At 48.7% G+C, this 21,811-nt stretch overlaps 1 protein-coding gene across 1 annotated transcript in view; it reads left to right on the top strand.

Moving 5' to 3' along the window:
- cnksr1 (connector enhancer of kinase suppressor of Ras 1) overlaps nucleotides 1–21,811 on the top strand; it is a 143,874-nt gene that overhangs the window by 50,786 nt on the left and 71,277 nt on the right. The window contains exons 8-9 of the mRNA XM_038798021.1: nucleotides 12,530–12,598; nucleotides 21,393–21,539. Of these exons, the coding sequence (XP_038653949.1) occupies nucleotides 12,530–12,598; nucleotides 21,393–21,539 (216 nt within the window). The remainder of the gene's footprint in view (nucleotides 1–12,529; nucleotides 12,599–21,392; nucleotides 21,540–21,811) is intronic.

Raw genomic sequence — 21,811 nt, 5'->3', positions numbered from 1 at the left:
AAGGTGATATTGTACGCATTCATTATCCTGAAGGTGGCTGGATGGACATTGCAAAAGTACTCATGAACTTGCACCAAGATCATACGTCATCAGAACAGAATCTGGAAAGGTTTCTTGTAGAAACAGAAGAGACCTATTGAAACTCAAACAACCTGTTATATTCACAGAATCAGCTACCATGAGCCAACAATTCATATTTCCTACAAATTACTTTCCAAAAGCTATATTGTCAGATGAACCAGATAATTCAAATAACACTGTTGTAATATTAAGAAGGTCTGCAAGATGTAGGAAACCTCCAAATAGATTAAATCTGTAAATCTAACATTAGTTATATCATTGTTGACATGCTGTATAATACTGTAAGCAATAAAATGTATAGCCAACATTTTACTCCCAAGAAAGGGGCATATGACATTATACAAATGGGCAGCATGTGGAGAGTTAATGTTATGTTGAGACTAGCCACTAGAGGGAGCTAAGGGACAGTACTATAAATTGCACTGGCTCTTGAGCTAAGGGGGAGGTTAGACTGGAGCTAATAAAGATCAGATTCATAGTGTATTGCAGAGTTAGTCGAGATATAATAGTTATAATTAGTAGATGGAGATAGTGTCAGTGAGTGTAGTTTAATTCTCACATATGTGTTTGATATTCAGAATAAGTGTCGAACTCAAATTTAGTAGTGTTAATAAAATTAGTTTAGTTCTTCAAAAGAACTTTGTGTACCTTTCTGATCACTACACCTTCCATCCTGGAAACCCCTCACAAAGATCACCACATCTCAGTGACACACTGGGCGATTTTGAATCCAATTTTGAATTCCTTTATAATTATATCGCAAATTTCTCAAGTGTTGCTGGTTCCACCCCACACCCCCCTCCCCTGCAACCACCAACAGAAAATCATCTACGATCATTATGAAAATGCCTGCTAGTTTTCCTTCATCGTGCCAATAAGACATTGTCTTCAGCTAAAAGCAGATCATGCAATTAGCGTTTTTTAAAATATAAATTTAGAGTATCCAATTCTTTTTTTCCAATTAAGGGGCAATTTGGCATAGTAAATTCACATACCCTGCACATCTTTTTGGGTTTTGCGGGGGTGAGACCCATGTAGACACAGGGAAAATGTGCAAACTCCAGACGGACAGTTACCTGGGATCGGGATTGAACCGGGATCCTTGGTGCCATGAGGCAGCAGTGCTAACCACTGCACCACTGTGTTGCCCTCTGCAATCAGCTTTTAGTAGGCCAGAACTGACTGTAAAATGCCACGGATGCATAGTTTAGCTTGTAAAACAATTTAGCGTCCATAATTTCCCATCTGTATCTCCAGATTCTTTTGGAGACTTTTAAGAATGCTCCCCTTGCAAAAATGCGACTTTGATGTCAATGGATTTACATTCCCATGAGTATGTCACTAAGTGTGTCGGAAAATACTCAAACTTGCCTTTTCTGCTGTTGGGGAGTCTATTCTAACTTTCTGGTTGCCCAGTTGTTCGTCAAATCCCTTAGCTACAAGACTGGCTTTCCATGAACCATCGGGAGGTACTTCTGTACATATCCAAGTATGGGGCAACGCTGGTTGTCTTTTGGCACCTCATTGTAAAGGCAAAACTTTCTTCAACGGTGAGGTCCTTCTCTTTTTGTTTTGCCCCCTTAATCAATTTATCATCTAACTTGTTTGTAGCCACAAGAACTGCTTTATCGAAGGGACTTCCACTTATTTTGTCACCCCTCACTGTTCTTTAGTCCTTGTATTGTTAAAATACATCCCCTATTCAATCTCCTGACACTCCTGTGATAAAGTTCTTGATTTTCCTTGGGCTGTGATCACCATCAGGGTCATGTCTGGACTGAAACTAACTTTCCTGGCTTTTCACCTTTTTACTTCCTTTTGCCAGTCATAGATCTAGGACTGGATTCTCCGTTTCCCCAGCCGCGAGTTTCTCGGTGGCACACCATTTGCTGGAGGTGGGATTCTCTCTTCCAACCAGTTGTCAATGGGATCTACCATTGAAGCCATTCTGCATCACTGGGAAACCCGTGGGCAGGGGGCACTGCCAGTGAAAAAAGAAAATCCCAACGCCTGGAGAATTCCAGCCCTGATATCCTGCCCCTTGTCTTGTACTTTCAGCCAGTTTTTGTATTTCCATGGCCTTTCCTGCCCGTTCCTGCTACCGTGGCTTCTCTCCATTCACTGGCTCCTTCCGGATTTATGCCACCTTAGTTCAGACATGTAGTTAGGGGCCTCACGGTAGCATGGTGGTTAGCATCAATGCTTCACAGCTCCAGGGTCCCAGGTTCGATTCCCGGCTGGGTCACTGTCTGTGTGGAGTCTGCACGTCCTCCCTGTGTGTGCGTGGGTTTCCTCCGGGTGCTCCGGTTTCCTCCCACAGTCCAAAGATGTGCGGGTTAGGTGGATTGGCCATGCTAAATTGCCCGTAGTGTAAGGTTAATGGGGGGATTGTTGGGTTACGGGTATACGGGTTACGTGGGTTTAAGTAGGGTGATCATTGCTCGGCACAACATCGAGGGCCGAAGGGCCTGTTCTGTGCTGTACTGTTCTAATTCTAATTCTAAGGGTCCTATCCATACCTTCACCATCATTGGTCCATTGGCAGTTAGCCAATTATCTGTCACACGGTTATTCATGCAGCTCTGGCATATATATGTGTGTAGTGCATGGTGCATCTTCAGTTTCTGTCAATGTGTAATCCGTGCCAGTAAACTGTGTGGAATTTGATTACCATGTTGCGAGATTATTGTTTTGCCATCAGTGCCTATAACATTTCCTGTGCCTCTCCATTCTTTCTGCCCTTCTGTTTTGAAATATGCCATGGCCCAAGCTTAATGTTTATTTGACTGCCTGATTTATTACCTCAAAGCTGTCCTATTTTCTTTCCTGAAACTTCGACCTTAATCAACACTCCTCTTCCTGCAAGCATGGCATTTGAATGTTCTGCAAAAATTGAACAAACAGTAGTCCCCTCCTGGGGGGGGGGGGGGGGGGGGGGTATTTTTGGATTCCTGCCATAAACTAATTGATTGGGGCTGCAGCCCCTAACCATCTGAGTGTGTTTTTTTTGTATGTGCTATGCACACGAACAGTTGTCAGTTTCCGATTCAGTTGGTCAGCTAAAACTTTGGAGTATTTCGTCAATGACAGTGAGATTTCTTCGACATATCCCATTGATAAAAGGACTTTCTGCTATGTACATTGCTACAATATTTACATTTTCTCACACAACTCCTGAATTCATCATTGCCAAGTTCCCCTCCATTGTCCGTTAATAATTTAGCTGGTGCTCAGCCTTGTTCCTATTTTATCTTTCCATTGTTTTACCGATAATTACTTTTTTGTCTTTAATAATCATTAACAGTCTAAGAGTAGCTGCTGCATTTACAAAATGTAGAAGAAAAATATTTATTTCCTTAGCTGCGTCTACAAAATGTTGAAGAAAAATCTTTTTTCCTTATCCGAAATGTTGAGGTCCGTCGGCATAGCTTCATTTAAGTTTCTCACCAATCTAAGATGTTCCACTGGTTATGATGGTGTTCTCCTGAATCTTTTACAAATATCACATTTTTCATTAATATGGTAAACAAGTCCAATCTATTTCTAATCAAGTTACCCCTGCATCCTTCAACAAATCTTCCACCTATGACCAGAGGGATGTGAAAATTGGTGGTGTCGTTTGGTAATAATTTGCTTCTCTCCTTTAAATTTGTATCTCTAGTTGTCATTTAATATCCCTAATATTCAATCTAGTGATGTTAGGCCTGAAAAGAATACAATAATTTCCCACATGTGTAAATTGCAAATCTCCCAAAATAATTGCTTTATCATGCTCTATGTCCAACTTCATTTGGGCCTTTTTCATTGAAGGCTTGTTTAACAGTAAGGGTATATCACTTGATACCACATCAGTATTGATAATATGGTTCACTTCTGCTGTTTCACACAGAATTACTACTCTTTAGTGATTTCAATGTGTTACCATCGCAGAACCTGAAATCTTCCTTTCTTAAAGAAGTCATTTAACAGTTTAGCCAGTCCACTCCTCGTACTGCGGATGTACACCCACTGTCTAGAACTGCACAATTGAATGAATCTGCGATTAGGATACACCTTTCTGGACTAAAGCTTCTGGTGCCCAATACAATTCTTTCTGATTGGTCAGTTTCATCCTCCTTACCTTCCGTACCCTCTGTGCTATATGTTGTCTCAAAAACACTTTATTTTGGGGCAATTCAACATAATGATACTTAGAGTCAAAGAACAATACAGCACAGGAACAGGCCCTACGGCCCTCCAAGCCTGTACCGGTCATGTTACCACCCTTAGCCAAAACCCTCAGCACTTCCTAGTGCCATATCCCTCGATACACATCCTATCCATTTATTTATGGAGATTCCTTATGAATGCCTTTAATGTATTTGATTCCATAACCTCCCCTCGCAGTGTGTTCCAGGCACTCACCACCCTCTGTGTAAAAAATACCTGCCTCGCACATCTCCTTTAAACTTTGCCCCGTGCACCGTAAACCTATACCCCCTAGTGACTGACCCCTCTATCCTGGGAAAGAGTGCCTGCCCATCCACTCTATCCATGTCTCTCATAATCTTGTAGACCTCTATCAGGTCACCCATCAACCTCCATCGTTCTACTGAAAACAGAACGAGTCTATTCAACCACTCTGCATAGCTAACACCCTCCAGACCAGGCAACATCCTGGTAAACCTCTCTCTAAAGCCTCCACATCCTTCTGGTAGTGTGGCGACTAGAATTGTGCGCAATATTCCAAGTGCGGCCGTACCAAGCTCCTATACAACTGTAGCATAGCTTGCCAATTTTTATACTCAATGCTCCGAGCATGAAGGCAAGCATTCCGTATGCTTTCTTGACTACCTCGTCCACTTGTGTTGCCACCTTCCAAGATCTGCGCACCTGCTCGCCCAGATCTCTCTGACTTTCTATATTTCTGGTGTATACCATATATTTATGGTATATTTCCCCTATATGTTAGACCTACCAAAATGCATTACCTCACACTTGTCTGGATTAAACTCCCATTTGCCATTTCTCTGCCCAAGTCTACAACCTATGTCCTGCTGTATCCTCTGACAATCCTCAACAGTATCTGCCACTCCACCAACTTTGGTGTCATCCGCGAACTTACTAATCAGACCGGCTACATTTTCCTCCAAATCGTTTATGTATACAACCAGCAACAGAGGCCCCAGCACAGATCACTGTGGAACACCACTAGTCACAACCTTCCATTCAGAAAAACACTCTTCTACTGCTAGCCTCTGCTTTCTGTGACCGAACCAGTTCTGTATCTATCTTACCACCTCACCTCTGATCCTGTGTGACTTCACCTTTTGTACCAGTCATATTTGAAGCATCGGTTGACCACCCCTTGGTTATTCCTGGGGTTCATCTCCTCCCATACTTGTTCAATTCCTGTTATCTAACTCCCAAAAGGATCTCCTACCTTTTGTTTAATTTTTCTTTTGTACAGATGTCAGGGCCATATATTTGAACAGTCTCAAAATGCTGCTCGTGTTGTATCCTTCATCATTGGTGTCAGTGCTGAAGAGACCATTTATGCCAGAAAAGCTGTTGGAAATGCATGTCCCTCCCCCCCCCCCCCCCCAAATTTTTTTTAAAGGCTTTAGAAATTTGATACAAACATATATATTTTTCTCTGAATCTAACTCCGGTTAAAACTAGGAGCCTATCCATATTTGATATCTTGGCATGGTCCAATAATTTAAAAGACAAGAAGTGTTTTGGGAATTTCGAAGTGGAATTTCTGCAATCTCATATACAGTCAGTTAAACTCCATAATCTATTCTCTTATGGAAGAATCATCCTTTTTCCAAAATTTATAGATTTCTAACCAAGCCTGCTCGCATTCAAGAAGTCATCTTTCACACAAATTTTATCCATGAATTTTGAGAGAGTGTCCAAACCTTTCTTTGTTCAGTAACGAGTGCCAAGTTTTGAGAACATTTTGCAGCGGATTGTATTCCTGGCAGGAAGCAAAATTCCAGAGCTATCTCTGGCTTTCTTTTCAGGAGAGGCATAACCAATGTCCATGCCTCGACTTCATTTTCTTTTTTTAAAAAAAATAATTTTTATTGGAAATTTTTGAAAAATATATATCAACAAAACAATAATAATAATAAACACCCCCCGGCACCCGTAACAACGCATATAACAAACCCCTCCCCCCCCCCCAACCCCAATAAACAACAGAATAAATTAACAATAAGCAAATTAACTTAAACACTATCCCCCCCCTCCCCCCCCGGGTTGCTGCTGCTGCTGACCTAGTACCTTATTGTTGAGCCAGAAAGTCGAGGAAAGGCTGCCACCTCCTAAAGAACCCTTGTACCGACCCCCTCAAAGCGAACTTAACCCTCTCCAACTTAATGAATCCCGCCATGTCATTAATCCAGGTCTCCACACTCGGAGGTCTCGCATCTTTCCACTGCAGCAAGATCCTCCGCCGGGCTACTAGGGACGCAAAGGCCAAGACATCGGCCTCTTTCGCCTCCTGCACTCCCGGCTCCACCCCAACCCCAAATATCGCGAGTCCCCAGCCTGGCTTGACCCTGGATCCCACCGCCCTCGCCACCCCCTCCAGAACTCCTCCAGTGCCGGGCATGCCCAGAACATATGGGCATGGTTCGCTGGACTCCCCGAACACGTGACGCACCTATCTTCGCCCCCAAAGAACCTACTCATCCTAGATCCGGACATGTGGGCCCGGTGCAGCACCTTGAACTGGATGAGACTAAGCCTCGCACATGAAGAGGAGGAGTTCACCCTCTGCAGGGCGTCCGCCCACGTCCCCACCTCAATCTGCTCCCCCAGCTCCACCTCCCACTTAGCCTTCAGCTCCTCTACCGACGCCTCCCCCACCTCCTGCATTACCTGGTAGATGTCAGACACCTTCCCATCCCCGACCCACACCCCCGAAAGCACCCTATCCCTTACCCCCCGCGGGGGCAGCAAAGGGAACCCCTCTACCTGTCGCCTAGCAAACGCCTTGACCTGAAGGTACCTGAACATATTCCCCGGGGGGAGCTCAAACTTCTCCAGTTCACCCAGGCTCGCGAACCTCCCGTCAATAAACAGGTCTCCCAACTTCCTGATGCCCGCCCTGTGCCACCCCAGGAACCCGCCATCCATGTTCCCTGGGACAAACCAGTGGATCCCCCGCAGCGGGGCCTCCACCGAGCCCCCACGTCCCCCCTGTGTCGCCTCCACTGCCCCCAAATTTTGAGGGTGGCCGTCACCACCGGGCTCGTGGTGTACCTCGTTGGAGGGAGCGGCAACGGAGCCGTTACCAGTGCCTTCAGGCTCGTGCCTCCGCAGGACGCCATCTCCATCCTTTTCCATGCTGCCCTCTCCCCCTCCATTACCCACTTGCGTACCATCGAGACATTAGCCGCCCAATAGTACCCAGAGAGGTTGGGCAGCGCCATCCCCCCTCTATCCCTGCCCCGCTCCAAAAAGACCCTCCTTACCCTCGGAGTCCCGTGCGCCTAAACAAATTCCAGAATGCTGCTGTTCACCCTCCTAAAAAGGCCCTTGGAATGAAAATGGGGAGGCGCTGAAACAAAAACAAAAACCTCGGGAGCACCGTCCTTTTAACGGACTGTACTCTACCCGCCAACGACAACGGCAGCATGTCCCACCTTTTAAATTACTCATCCATCTGCTCCACCAACCTAGTAAAATTGAGCTTGTGCAGAGTCCCCCAACTCCTAGCCACCTGAACCCCCAGGTCCCTAAAACTCCTCACTGCCCTCTTTAGCGGGAGCCTACCAATCCCCTCCTCCTGATCTCCCGGGTGTACGACAAACAGCTCACTCTTGCCCAGGTTCAATTTATATCCCGAGAAACTCCTGAACTCAGCCAGAATCTCCATCACCTCCGGCATTCCCCCCACCGGGTCTGCTACATACAGCAGCAAGTCGTCCGCATACAGCGACACTCGGTGCTCCTCCCCACCTCGCACCAAACCCCTTCACCCCCTCGCCTCCCTGAGAGCCATGGCAAGAGGCTCTATTGCCAGCGCAAAAAGCAAGGGGGACAGGGGGCACCCCTGCCTCGTCCCACGGTGGAGCCTGAAGTACTCGGACCTCCTCCCATTTGTTGCTACACTCGCCATCGGGGCCTCGTACAGCAACCTCACCCATTTAATAAACCCCTCCCCAAACCCGAACCTCTCCAACACCTCCCACAAGTACCCCCACTCAACCCTGTCAAAGGCCTTCTCCGCATCCAATGCCACCACAATCTCCGCCTCTCCTTCTGCTGCCGGCATCATTATAACATTTAGCAGCCTTTGCACGTTAGTGTTCAGTTGCCTCCCCTTCACAAAACCCGTCTGATCTTCATGTACCACCCCCGGCACCCAGTCCTCTATTCTAGTGGCCAAGATCATCGCCAGCAACTTGGCGTCTACATTCAGCAGTGAAATCGGCCTGTATGAACCGCACTGCAAGGGGTCCTTATCACGCTTCAGGATCAGGGCGATTAGTGCCCGAGACATCGTCGTGGGCAGAACACCCCCCTCCCATGCCTCGTTGAAGGTCCTGACCAACAGGGGGCCCAGCAAGTCCGCATATTTCTTATAAAATTCAACCGGGAACCCATCCGGTCCCGGCGCCTTCCCCGACTGCATATGGCCAATCCCACTGACCAGCTCCTCCAACTCGATCGGCGCCCCCAGTCCCTCCACCTGCTCCTCCTGCACCCTTGGAAATCGGAGCCTGTCCAGAAAATTCTCCATTCCCCCTCCCACCGCCGGCGGCTCCGACCGGTACAGTTCCCTATAGAAGTCCCTAAAGACCTCATTGATGTCTGCCCCCTGCCGCACCACATTCTCACCCCTATCCTTCACTCCACCAATCTCCCCAGCCGCGTCCTGCTTACGCAGCTGATACGCCAGCATCCTGCTCGCCTTCTCTCCATACTCACAGACTGCTCCATGTGCCTTCCTCCACTGTGTCTCCGCCTTTCTGGTGGTCAATAAATCAAACTTGGCCTGCAGGCTACGCCGTTCCCCCAGCAATCCCTCCTCCAGGGCCTCCGCGTACCTCCTATCCACACTCAACAGCTCCCCCACCAGTCTCTCCCTCCTCTCCCCTCTCTCCCTATGGGCTCGGATGACGATCAGCTCCCCCCTAATCACTGCCTTCAGAGCCTCCCACACCATCCCTACGTGGACCTCCCCAGTATCATTGACCTCGAGGTACCTCTCGATACATCCCCGAACCCTCCTACACACCTCCTCATCAGCCAACAACCCCACGTCCAGACGCCAAGGTGGGAGCTGGTCCCGCGCCTCCCCCATCTCCAGATCCACCAATGCGGAGCATGGTACGAAATCGCAATAGCCGAACACTCGGCCTCCTCCACCCTCGGGACCAGTCCCCTGCTCAAAACAAAGAAATCAATGCGGGAATAAACCCTGTGCACGTGGGAGAAAAAGGAGTACTCCCAAACCTCCAGGGATCCACTCCTCCCATCTGGTCCATAAACCCCCTCAACACCTTGGCCGCCGTTGGCCTCCTGCCTGTCCTTGAACTAGAACGATCCAGTAGGGGAGCCAGCACCGTATTGAAGTCCCCCCCCCCCATGATCAAGCCCCCCACCTCCAGGCCAGGAGTGCGGCCCAACATACGCCTCATGAAACCAGCATCATCCCAATTTGGGGCATACACATTAACCAACACCACCCTCTCCCCCTGCAGCTTACCGCTCACCATCACATATCTGCCGCCACTATCAGCCACAACTTCAGACGCCTCAAATGCCACCCTCTTCCCCACCAGGATCGCCACCCCCCGGTTCTTCAAGTTGAGCCCTGAGTGGAAAACCTGCCCCACCCACCCCTTCCTCAGACGGACCTGGTCTGCCACCTTCAGGTGGGTCTCCTGGAGCATGGCCACGTCCGCCTTCAGCCCCTTCAGATGCGAGAACACCCGGGCCCGCTTAACCGGCCCATTCAACCCCCTCACGTTCCACGTAATCGGCCGGCTCAGGGGGCACCCCGCCCCCCTCCCCCGTCGACTAGCCATAACCCATCGACTGTTCGCCCCTGGCCATCACCCATTCGGCCCGTTTCCCACGGCGATAGAGCCTCACCCTGACCCCCCCGAACTCCTCCCTGGCCAATCCAGCAGCAACCCGGTATCTCCCCCCCCCCCCCCCCAGGCTAGGACCCCTCCTAGCCGCGACTCTCCCTCCACTGTACTCCCGTGAGCCAGCTCACTTCTGCTGACCCCGGCAGCTCCCGCTCTAACTCCGACCCCTCCCGATATGAGGTCCCTCCTCCTCCCCTGCATCAGCTCCTGGGCACCGCTTCAGCGCGGGAAACCCGGTCTAATATCCACGCCCCTCGCCACCAGCTCCACCCCCTCGTCCCGCAGCGCGGGAAACCAGAGAAAAGCCCGCGCTTTCACACTGCCCCACCCCACCAACGCAGCTCCTAAACTGCAGTCCCAACCCATCCACCAACTCCATACAAACAAAGACACTGATCAACCACAAACCCCAGTACCCCCCTTAGAACACGAAACCATAACCCACATCGTCCGAAAGCAAGAGAAAAAACAAAAACAAACAGAATAACCCGCTACAGCATAAAGAATGATACATGAATAGAATAGAAAAACTCCCACAGTCCCCAATCTCCAGTTGAAGTCCAGCTTTTCAGCCTGCACAAAGGCCCACGCTTCCTCCGGGGTCTCAAAGTAGTGATGCCGGTCCTTGTAGGTGACCCACAGGCACGCAGGCGGCAACATGCCGAACTTCACCTGCTTTCCATGGAGCACCGCCTTCGTCCGGTTAAACCCGGCTCTCTGCTTGGCCACCTCCGCACTCCAGTCCTGGTAGATACGCACTACCGAATTCTCCCACTTACTACTCCTCACCTTCTTGGCCCATCGGAGAACACACTCCCGGTCACTGAACCGATGGAACCGCACCAGCACCGCCCGTGGGGGTTCATTCGCCTTAGGCCGCCTGGCCAGCACTCAATGGGCCCCCTCCAGCTCCAGGGGCAGATGGAAGGATCCTGCCCCCACCAGCGAGTTCAACATCACGGCCACATAGGCCGGCAGGTCCGACCCCTCCAGCCCCTCCTCGAGGCCCAGGATCCGCAGGTTCTTCCTCCGTGACCGAAGTTCCATCTCCTCGACCCGATCTTGCCACTTTTTATGAAGTGCCTCGTGTATCTCCACCTTCCCCACGAGGGTCGAAACCTCCTCCTCGCGCTCAGAGGCCTGCTGCTGCAACTCGAGTATCGCTGCACCCTGGGTTGTCTGGGTCTCCAGCAGCTTACTCGTCGTCACCTTCAGGGATTCCAACAACTCCCCTTTCAGCTCCGTGAAATAGCGCAGAAGGGCCGCCTGCTGCTTCTCAGCCCACTGCCTCCACTCCTCAGGGGCTCCACCGGCTGCCATTTTGTCCACCTTCCCCCACTTTTCCAGGGGAGCTGCTGCCGTTTTTCTCCTCGCCCCACTTCGAGTCCGAACCATAAATCCCGGGGGGTTTTGCTCCAGACGCCTTTATCCACCGGGAATCGTCGAATCAGCGCCGTTTGGGGCCCTTAAAAGAGCCCACAAGTCCTTTTAAAGCGGGAGCTGCCGAACGTGCAGCTTAGCTCCACATAGCCGCAACCGGAAGTCTCTCGACTTCATTTTTCAATTGACCAAAAGGTTCTGTTTCACAAAACAGTGGTGGAAAGTCATATCCTGCCACCTTCTATCTGATTTCAGTTATCTTTCTTCAAAACGTCTCCAAATTACAATCTTCTCTCGAAAAGAATCAACTCCAATTCCAATTTTTTGTCTGGAAGTAAATCTCAAACTCTAATCTTCACTTTCAGGCAGCCATCCTCTGCCAGCAAAGTCAGTGGTATTCCCAATGATGGTTGTGAGGAAGACACTGAAACTAGATGCTTCAGTAGAGTCCGTTTGTTGCTTTCCACAGAACTTATTCTCCACTCTAACATCATACCCCAGTGCTGGCTGACTTTTCCTTATATACACATTTGAGTATAAGTATCTAATCAAGACATGACACCTGTTCACCTTAAACTATTGGGAATTGAACGTCCATCAAAAAGGACCTATTAAATACTAACAATCATTGCCATACAAACCCAAGTTGAATCTTGAGCGTTGGTTCGTTTGTACAAACTGAACTTAATAGAAAATTAAGTACGTCCTCGGTGAATTGCTGCAGAATTCCTTGGAAGTTGGAGAATGGGAGATGCAAAGAACATTACAGCCAGAGATTCCAAAATATCCCCTGGCTTCCATTCTAAAGCTTTTGGTATTGACATCTCTTGATGGGGCTGAGCAGGAGAGGGGAGCATTGCAGTCTAACCTAGGAGTGGCAGTCTAACCTAGGAGTGTATATACCTGGTGTGGATTGTTAATAATTGAGTGAGTGTTTTTATGAACTTGTCTTCACTTGCTTTTTTTTTTTTCAGTCTCCAGCTCATCGTTCTCAGAAGATTCGTCCAGGAGATGAGGTGGTCCAGGTGAATGATATGGTTGTAGTAAGTATTAGAATTTAGTTGTGCTATAAACTGAGTTTTGAATGAAGGGCTGTACGGGCCAAGAGGTGGAGGTATGTAAGGATCAGGTTTGGAGGATGGTGTATAATTGGTTATTTGATGATGCAGGGATGAGATGAATGTAGATGTTCTATCACACATGACCATTCAGCATAACTCATTTGTTCCAGTGCTAACTCTAACTGGAACTGACTTTTATCTACCCCCCTATCCATTTCACATTCCTTTTAATACCATCGGGGTAGTTTTGAAAGGTACAGCCCTAGTGTGCAAATTTGCCACCTATGGTGGCTTGAGACTTGCACTGGAGGCTTCCAGCAGTTAACAAAGGGATTTATTGATGATAGGCAAAGGCAGCTGAGTAACAGGCATAGAACAATATACAATAAATCTTTAATCTCACCCTGGTTCACACTGCCCCAGGGTCCTGCTCCCAGGACTCCGCGCAAACTCCCTATTGGTTGGGTTTTACATACTCCCACGTGATTGGCCCCAAGGTGGTCTATGGAGCCCACCCCCTTAAAGGGACCACCCTACCACATCCCTCCTCCTTAAGTCCTTTATTATATTATCCCAAAAATTCTGTACGAAAGTTATAATTGTTAACAGAGTCAACCGGGGAAAGAGAGTCCATCAAAAAGTAAATTGGTCCGGAGGCCTCGCAAGTCCTCCCGGACCTCCATAGCCCTGCTACAGGCTCGGCACTCTTATGGGCCGCCTCAGGAGGCACTACTTCCGCAACAGGCAAACTGGCCTCACCAACTTAAAATGCAGCTAGTTGAACAGAAATGGGAATCCCTGGCTCCCTTGGCTGGGCCAAGGTATAGGAGTATCTACAACGCTCACTGGACTTGTCAGCCCCATGTTGGGGGTTGGCACCCCTCCATGAGGTCGGCATGCTTCCTGACAGTCTTCCCTGTCGACATTGACCACATAAGGCACTGGCCCTGCCCGGGCCACAACCCATCCTTCTAACCAAGGCGAACCTGAAACAAAACTACGGACCAAAATTGGGCCTCCCACCTGGAATGACCTGCCGCTCTTCTGCTCCGACCACTGACTCTTCTGGGAGGCCTGACGTGCCTTCACCCATTGCCAAATTTGGAAATACATGGTCCAATCGGGTTCTCAACCAATGGGCCATGAGCATCTCAACTGCTGTGACCCCAGTAGTTGAATGAGGGGTTGAGTTGCACAACAAGGAAACATTGTGGGCAGCACGGTAGCATAGTGGTTAGCACAATCGCTTCACAGCTCCAGGGTCCCAGGTTCGATTCCGGCTTGGGTCACTGTCTGTGCGGAGTCTGCACATCCTCCCCGTGTGTGCGTGGGTTTCCTCCGGGTGCTCCGGTTTCCTCCCACAGTCCAAAGATGTGCAGGTTAGGTGGATTAGACATGTTAAATTGCCCTTAGTGTCCAAAATTGCCCTTAGTGTTGGGTGGGGTTACTGGGTTATGGGGATAGGGTGGAGGTGTTAACCTTGGGTAGGGTGCTCTTTCCAGGAGCCGGTGCAGACTCGATGGGCCGAATGGCCTCCTTCTGCACTGTAAATTCTATGATCTATGATTAGCCAACCTCTGGCAAAGTGGTTTATCAGATTGCTTTTTCATGGCATTCTTGAAAGTTTGGCTGGCCAATTCATTGTATGCTGGGTGGTACGGGGCTATCCTTGTGTGTCGTATGTAATTTATTCGCACAAAAACCTGGTCATCGTCACCAGTGAATGGTGCACCAATATCCAAAACAATTGACCCGGGAAGCCCATGAATTGCTAACACTCGGCTAAAAACATGGCCGTTAAAAACATCTTGCCCATAACCGGGCCCGCATAATTAATGCGGACCCTGGTGCACTGGCAACCCAGCCATTCCCAAGGGTGAAGGGTGGCGGAAGGTGGTAAAGATGGTTGTATTACCAAGGGTGGCACTGTTATACTTGGCTTTATCTATGCCTGGTCAGCAGACATAACTGCGTGCTAGCATCTTCATCTTTGTCTGCCCGATGTGGGCACTGTCTCGCTCATGAAGGAGAGGTCCCCCTGGCCTGAGTGGGAATGACCCATCTGTGATCCTCACAGAATTATGCCATCTTCACATGCCAGCTCGTATTGACGAATGAAGGTGGGCCTCAGCTGTTCAGATTTCTCGTATCTCTAGCCAGACTGTATAATTTGTTTAACCTTTGAAAGAATAGGGTCTCTTTGGGTCCAACTGCGGATGTGTCCCGTGGATGCTGGCAAAGTGTCCAGGAAGTTTAGGGCTATAATGGTCTCCTGGGGTACCAGTGGTGGCAGAATGCTCTTGGGTGGCAGGTGACTTGATGCATCCACATTAGCAATTTGTGTCCCAGATTGGTGCTGAAAAGCATAGTTGGAGGCTGCCAACATCAGGCCCCAATGCTGCACCCTAGCCCAGGCTATGGGCAGTATGGGTTTATCTTCCCTTAACAGACGCAGCAATGGTTTGTGGTCAGTCACTATGTCGAACTGTCAACTGTACACGTTCTGGTGGAATTTCTTCACACTGCTTATAACCGATAAGCCCTCCTCCTTAATCTGGGCAACGTTTTGTTCTGCTTCAGAAAGTGCCCTTGAGGAAAAGGTGATGAGGCATTCTGAACCATCTCCCATTTTGCTGGGTTAAACATTTTCTATACCATAAGGGGACGCACAACGATATGATTGTTTTTCCCAATCAAAGTGCAGCAAGAGGTTTGAAGACTGATGCTTCACGACTCGGAAGGCTTTCTCTTGGGGCTCCCTCCATTGCTACCGCTGATTCTTCCTTAGTATAATGGTGCCAATGTTGAGGCTACATTCGAAATAACAGTCTGGTATACTGGAAGAGACCTTTTAGGTATTGATTGTATCAAATCTCTCAGACTCCTCATCCAATTCTAGTTGCAGCTGGTGTGACTGCGGTCCAATTTGAATAAGTGATGCCCCCTGCCAGCTTAGCATAGAAGTCCTCAATCGGGGAATCGCGTACCGATCGACTTGGGCAACCTGATTTATGGTCGGCATATAGTCCCCACAAATTGATATTGAAAGATCAAGTTTAAGGACAGGGATTATCGGCACCGCCCATTCTGAAAACTGAACCGGCTTGGTTATACCCACCTCTTCCTATGTCTTTAGTTCTGCTTCAACCTTCTGATGAAATGTGTCTGGCACTGGTCTGGCTCTGAAGAACTTGGGTGTCGAATACAGATTGACATATATTTAGGCTTTTATGCCCTTGGTCAGGCCCAATTCATTATGGAGGACGTCTTTATACATCCTCAAGACATCTTGGGAGAATGCCATCAGATATTTTGAAGATTTCCAGCCAGTTGAGCCTAATCTTCCCAACAGACTGGGTCCATGTCCATCCATGACAACCAAAGGCATGTTGACCTCCTGCCCGCTGTAGGCTACTGGGGTATTAGCTGATCCTCAAAATATGTCAAAAACTTCTCTGTAATGCTCTTCCAGCTTAAATATTGTGTTCCTGGGTCTTCCGGTAGCGTAATGGAAGGCACGCAGGAGGTGGTCCTGTACATTTTGCCCTTTTCTCTTAGTATCAGGGAATATTTTCACTTTGAAAACCCATGTAATTAATGGAATAAGGATCTTATTTGATTGAAATGCCATAAAAGTCAGGGAAAGGAGGTGGACAGCAGAAGTTTGTCGATAGAGTCGGAGGCCTCTCCGAGATCGTCGGCAGATAGAATGGCAGAGGCAGCTTCTGGGGCTCCGACCACTCCATTCATGCCCGAGGCGCTTTAGAGTACCTTTGCAAAGAAATTTCATAAACACTGGCAATTGGGTTGGAGGACTTCCTGAAATCAATGGAGGAGGCCTTGGCCCCCATCCGAGTGGCGCTGGAGAAGACCAATGAAACCGTGATGGAGCCACGGTAAGATATGGGAGTGACACTTTTGAGACGCAGATATCAGATTGCCTCACTGGAAGCAGAGATGTCTTTTGTGGCCAAAGCGAGCAAGTCGTTGAAGGCCAAAGTGAATGGTCTAGAAAGTTGATCCAGGAGGTAAAACAACCGAATTGTGGGGCTGCCAGAGGGGATGGATTGCCCAATACCCACGGAGTACTTTGTTATAAATATTTTTATTCTCCTTTTTCCATATTTGCATCAAAATTTACAACAGATAATCAACAATAACAACAAATACAATGACAATCTCTCCGCCCCCCCCCCCCCCCCCCCCCCCCAACCACCACCACCACGGTGGAGAAGCCGATCTCCACCCCAACAGAACCTGCCTTTGGGCGATGAGCTAGGCGAAGGCCAAGACATCTGCCTCTGCACCTGCTTCCAACCCCGGCCGATCCGACACGCTGAATATGGCTTCTAGGGGACCCGGTTCAGGACTCACGTGCACCATCTTTTGAGATTACCTTAAATACCTCCCTCCAATACCCCTCCAGTTTTGGACAGGACCAAAACATATGAACAAGATTAGTGCCCCGCCCCATTCCCACTGTTCACAAACATCCTCCACCCCCTCAAAAAGTCGGCTCATCCTCGCCCATGTGAGGTGCGCCCTGTATACCATCTTCAACTGCATCAGTCCCAACCTTGCGAATGAAGTTAACGCATTCACCCTCCAGAGCACCTCACACCATGACTCCTCCTCAATATCCTCCCCCAACTCTCCCTCCCACTTCACCTTAATCTTTTCTAGCGATACCTTATTTTCCCCCAGAATCACCTCATAAATTGGCTATGCCACCCACATCTCCACTCCCTGTGTCGTCAATATCTCTTCCAGCAGTGTGGGGGCCGCGACATCGGAAAGCTCTGTACCTCCATCCTGGCAAAATTTCGGACCTGTATATACCTAAACATTTCCCCCTGTCCCATCCCATATTCCCCCCCCCCCGGTTCCTTCAATTTTTCAAACCTTCTCTGTAATGCTCTTCCAGCTTAAATATCGTGTTCCTGGGTCTTCTGGTAGCGTAATGTAGGGGGAAGGCAAATCCTTTAATACCCAAACACCCCTCTCCTCCCATCTCCGAAAATTCCAATCCCACTTTCCTGGCTCGAATCTATGATTCCCTCGAATCGGCATTTGCCCACGGAGAATTTGCAGATATGTTTGGTAAGATGGTGGAGGAAAGGTGGATTCGGGTCCCCTCCTGAGTTGGAATGAGCCCACTGGCCTCATTCTGAGGATCCACCAAATGTGGTAAGAGTGAAGATCCATAGTTTCATAGAGAGAGAGCGGTTTCTGAGATGGGCAAAGGAGCATCGGGCCTTCAGATGGGAGGGCCTCGCCATCAGGTTCTACCAAGATGTTGGAACAGAGCTAAAGAAGAAGAGGACTGTGTTCCATAAAGCCAAGGCTGCCCTGTGTAGAAGTGGAGTCCGTTTCAGTGTGCGATACCCGGCTTGGCTTCGTGATTTTTGTTGGAAAGGACAATTTATTTGTTGCCGTGAGAAAGGCGGACTCCTTTGTTAAGAAACACGGGTTGGGTGTGGCGTGATTGAGTTTTTGGGTGTTGGGGACGGGCATGTTGAATTGTTGCATCGTTAGGGTTTCATGTTTGTTCTTGTATTTTCCTGTTGTTGTATTTTTACAGTTTGGGCTTGGATTTGGGGTTTAGTTCTATGTGAGGTTCTGTTCTATTGGTTATGATAATATATAACTCCCTTTTGGAGTGCAATGGTTTATGATATAGTATTTTATTGTTCATAACCATTTTTTAAACTCTAATTGGGAGCCACCCTGCTAACCTAAATATTGGCTAATAGGAGTGGTTTTGAAGGGTTTGCTGCAACTCATTATTGTAGTTTCTTAGATAATGAGCTTAAGAGTTCATTTTTTGGTTAGGTTTGTTAGAAGTAGATTTTGGTTCTTTGTGTTTGCTATGCCTCTTTCTATGTCTATTCGGGTGTGGTAATATTCAAGGGTGATGGCACATGGGGGTTGTTTGCTGTTGGTGCCTGCAGATTTTTCTTAGTTCAGTCTTTTTATTTGGTTTGGTTGCCATCTTGGGTATAAAATGCATTGGTTGATGCAGACTGCAAAGATCCTGACCCATTGATTGCTTTCCCATTGATTTTTTAAAAGTTCACGGAGCAATTGGTGCCTTTAATTCTGGACATGTTTAATGATTCCTTATCCCGCGGTTTGTTGCCCTCTACCCCCACACAGGCCTCTATCTCCTTGATTCTCCAGAAAGACAAAGACCCAACAGAGTGTGGGTTGCATTGAACTATCTCACTCTTGAATGAGGATGTTATGTTACTTGCCAAGGTGCTGGCGCTGTGGCTGGAGCCCTGCCCCCCAGGGGTAATCTTGGAGGATCAGACTGGCTTAGTTGAGGGTTGACAATTATCAGCCAATACATGTCGCCTGATAAACACTGTCTTTTCCTCCCTTCTTGACAACTAAACCGGAGGTGATTGTTTCCCTCGATATCCAAAACGTTATTTGATAGAGTCGAGGGGAGTATCTGTTTGAGATTCTGGGGCGGTTTGATTTGGCCACGGGTTTATTTCCTGGATTCTACTACTGCCCGCCACCGCCAGTGTTCGTATGAATGCCCTGAACTCTGATTTTTTTCTGTTGGATAGGGACACGAGATGGGGGTGTCCACTGTCTCCACTCCTGTTTGCTTGGCAATAGAACCGCTTACTATGGCGCAGTGTTAAATGGCGTGGGATAAATTGGTGAGGGGTGGAACATCGGATGTCCCTTTATGTGGATGACCTACTTCTCTCTATTTTGGACCCATTATCCTCCTTGGGCGAGATGATGAAGCTGTTTAAAATTTTTGCCTCCTTCTCTGGTTACATGTCGAACTTGGACAAGAGTGAATGTTTCCTGGTCAACCCCCATGTTTCCCGGTCAACCCCTATGGTGATGAGAGCCCAATTGGGGACGCCTCAATTCGCCTTGCCGAGACTGACTTTTGTTTTCTGGGACTCCAGGTGGCCGACAAGTGGGCCTTGCTTCATAAATGTAATTGCATTAATCTGATTGACAGTATCAAGTCAGACTTCCAGAGGTGGGATAACCGCCCCTGTCCTTGGTGGGTTGGGTTCAGACTATTAAAATGAACATGTTTCCAAGATTTTTATTTCTTTTTCAATGTCTCCCTATTTTTCTCTCCAATTCCTTTTTGTTAAAGTTAAAAAAAAAAGATATATTGTATTACTGCACGAAAATATTGGAGGGTCCACTTCAATCACCAAAGTGTCCCGATGCCAACTTCCATTTGAAAGGGCCAACTATTTACCTTCAGACAATTTCAATCGGAGCCGTCTTATTCAATTGGACCATATGTAACTGATGCATTGCATGCTCATCTTCAAAGTTCTTCTCCACTATGTCCAGTGGCGCTTTGGACTGCGGCTGCTGTTGCTTTTTTTTTGTATTTGTCTCACGTGGCAACGTACCCCTTCGGTTGCATCGGTGGTGCACAAACTGCTGAATAGGCCAGGTCTCCTGGGAAAGGTCCACGCTGCAATGATAGCCAACTCAAAATCCGTCTAATACCCTGGTTCCTTCCTGCTCCTTGGGTTCCAGTCCTGTCCGCAGGACCGTGTCTCATTCTGGGCTGTGCATGTTGATCCCGCCCACGGTGCCCGCAGCCATACCACCCTATACTTGGTTAACCTCCCCTTCAGCCATTTTTCAAGCTTAGTGTATGTCTCGAGCCACCACATTGGCTACGAGGTAAAAGTTTTCTATCATAGTGACAGTCGCCGTGACTCGAGAGAGAGGGAATAAGAGCTGCTCCCAGCCAGCTGCCATCCTATTTTCGTGCATGTGCTTGACGGCTGTCATTCTACGATCCTGCATTCTTTATCATCCTCTTCCACCAAAATCATCTGACTGAGATAGGAACTTGCAAGTACACTGTGCCAATCTATTACTGAGCAATGAGGCAGTATGCTAGTGCACAGAGCTGCTAAAATACATTTTAGTTATAGTTTCCGAAAGTCTCTCCCCTTGGGCGGAATTCTCCAACCCCCGCAGAGTCGGGGAATCGTCCGGGGCCGGCGTAAATCCTGCCCCTGCCGTGGCCGGACTTCTCCGCCACCCGGGAATCGGCCGTAGTGGGAATCGCGCCGCGCCGATCGGTGGGCCCCCCGTGGCGATTCTCCGGCCCGCGATGGGCCGAAGTCCCGCTGCTGACAGGCCTCTCCCGCCGGCGGGAATTGGAGCACCTCTGGTGCCGGTGGGATTGGCGGCACGAGCGGGCCCACGGGGTCCTGGGGGTGGTGCGGGCCGATCGGACCCCAGGGGGTGCCCCCACAGTGGCCTGGCCCACGATCGGGGCCCACCGATCGGCCGGCGGGCCAGTGCCATGGGGGCACTCTTTTTCTTCCGCCGCCACCACGGCCTCCATCATGGCGGAGGCGGAAGAGAACCTCCCTACCGCGCATGCGCTGGTGGTGATGTCGGTGGCCGCTGACGCACCGGCGCATGCGTGAACCGGCGAAGGCCTTTCGGCCAGCCCCGACGCTGGGCGGCGGGCGCCAAAGGCCATTGGCACCGGTTTGGGCGCCAGTCGGCGTGGCGCCAACCACTCCGGCGCGGGCCTAGCCTCTAAAGGTGCAGAAAATTCTGCATCTTTGGGAGGCCTGACGCCGGAGTGGTTGGCGCCACTCCGCTACGCCGGGACCCCCCGCCCCGCCGGGTAGGGGAGAATCCTGGCCCTTATTTATTGACATTGATACTAAAGCGAAACTTTGTGGTAACATTCTTTGTAACAATGGGCTTCCCCCTGGAGACAATTAATTATTGTTCTTTCCTGCACCATTAGGTTGGGTGGACATTGAAAAATCTGGTTGCCAAACTGCGGGAGAATCCGAGTCAAGTCGTTCTAATTATGAAAAAGGTCCCCCTTGATATATCACCATCTTTCGTTTTCTCTGAGAATGAACAGTTGCAACAATCTCCCCAACTACAGGTGAGTACAGTCTGTTACTGAATACCTACTGATAAGAGAGAATACACAGAGATTTGGAGAGAAGCCAAAGAAACAATTAGGAAGGCAAAGAGGAACTATGAAATTAAATTATCAAGGAACAAAAAAACTGAAGGAATTTACAGGCTCATCAGTAAAAAGAATTGACAATAGGATGACTTGAGGATAGACAGGATAATACCACAGGTAATGATAAAAGAAATAGTAGAATTATTAAATAAGTATTTTACTTCAGTATTTATAAGGGGGATAGA

This window comes from Scyliorhinus canicula, chromosome 1 (genome assembly GCF_902713615.1).
Source record: "Scyliorhinus canicula chromosome 1, sScyCan1.1, whole genome shotgun sequence".
Lineage (NCBI taxonomy): Eukaryota > Metazoa > Chordata > Chondrichthyes > Carcharhiniformes > Scyliorhinidae > Scyliorhinus > Scyliorhinus canicula.
The sequence above is the reverse complement of the archived record's forward strand: the minus strand, read 5'-3'. Positions and strand labels throughout refer to the sequence as shown.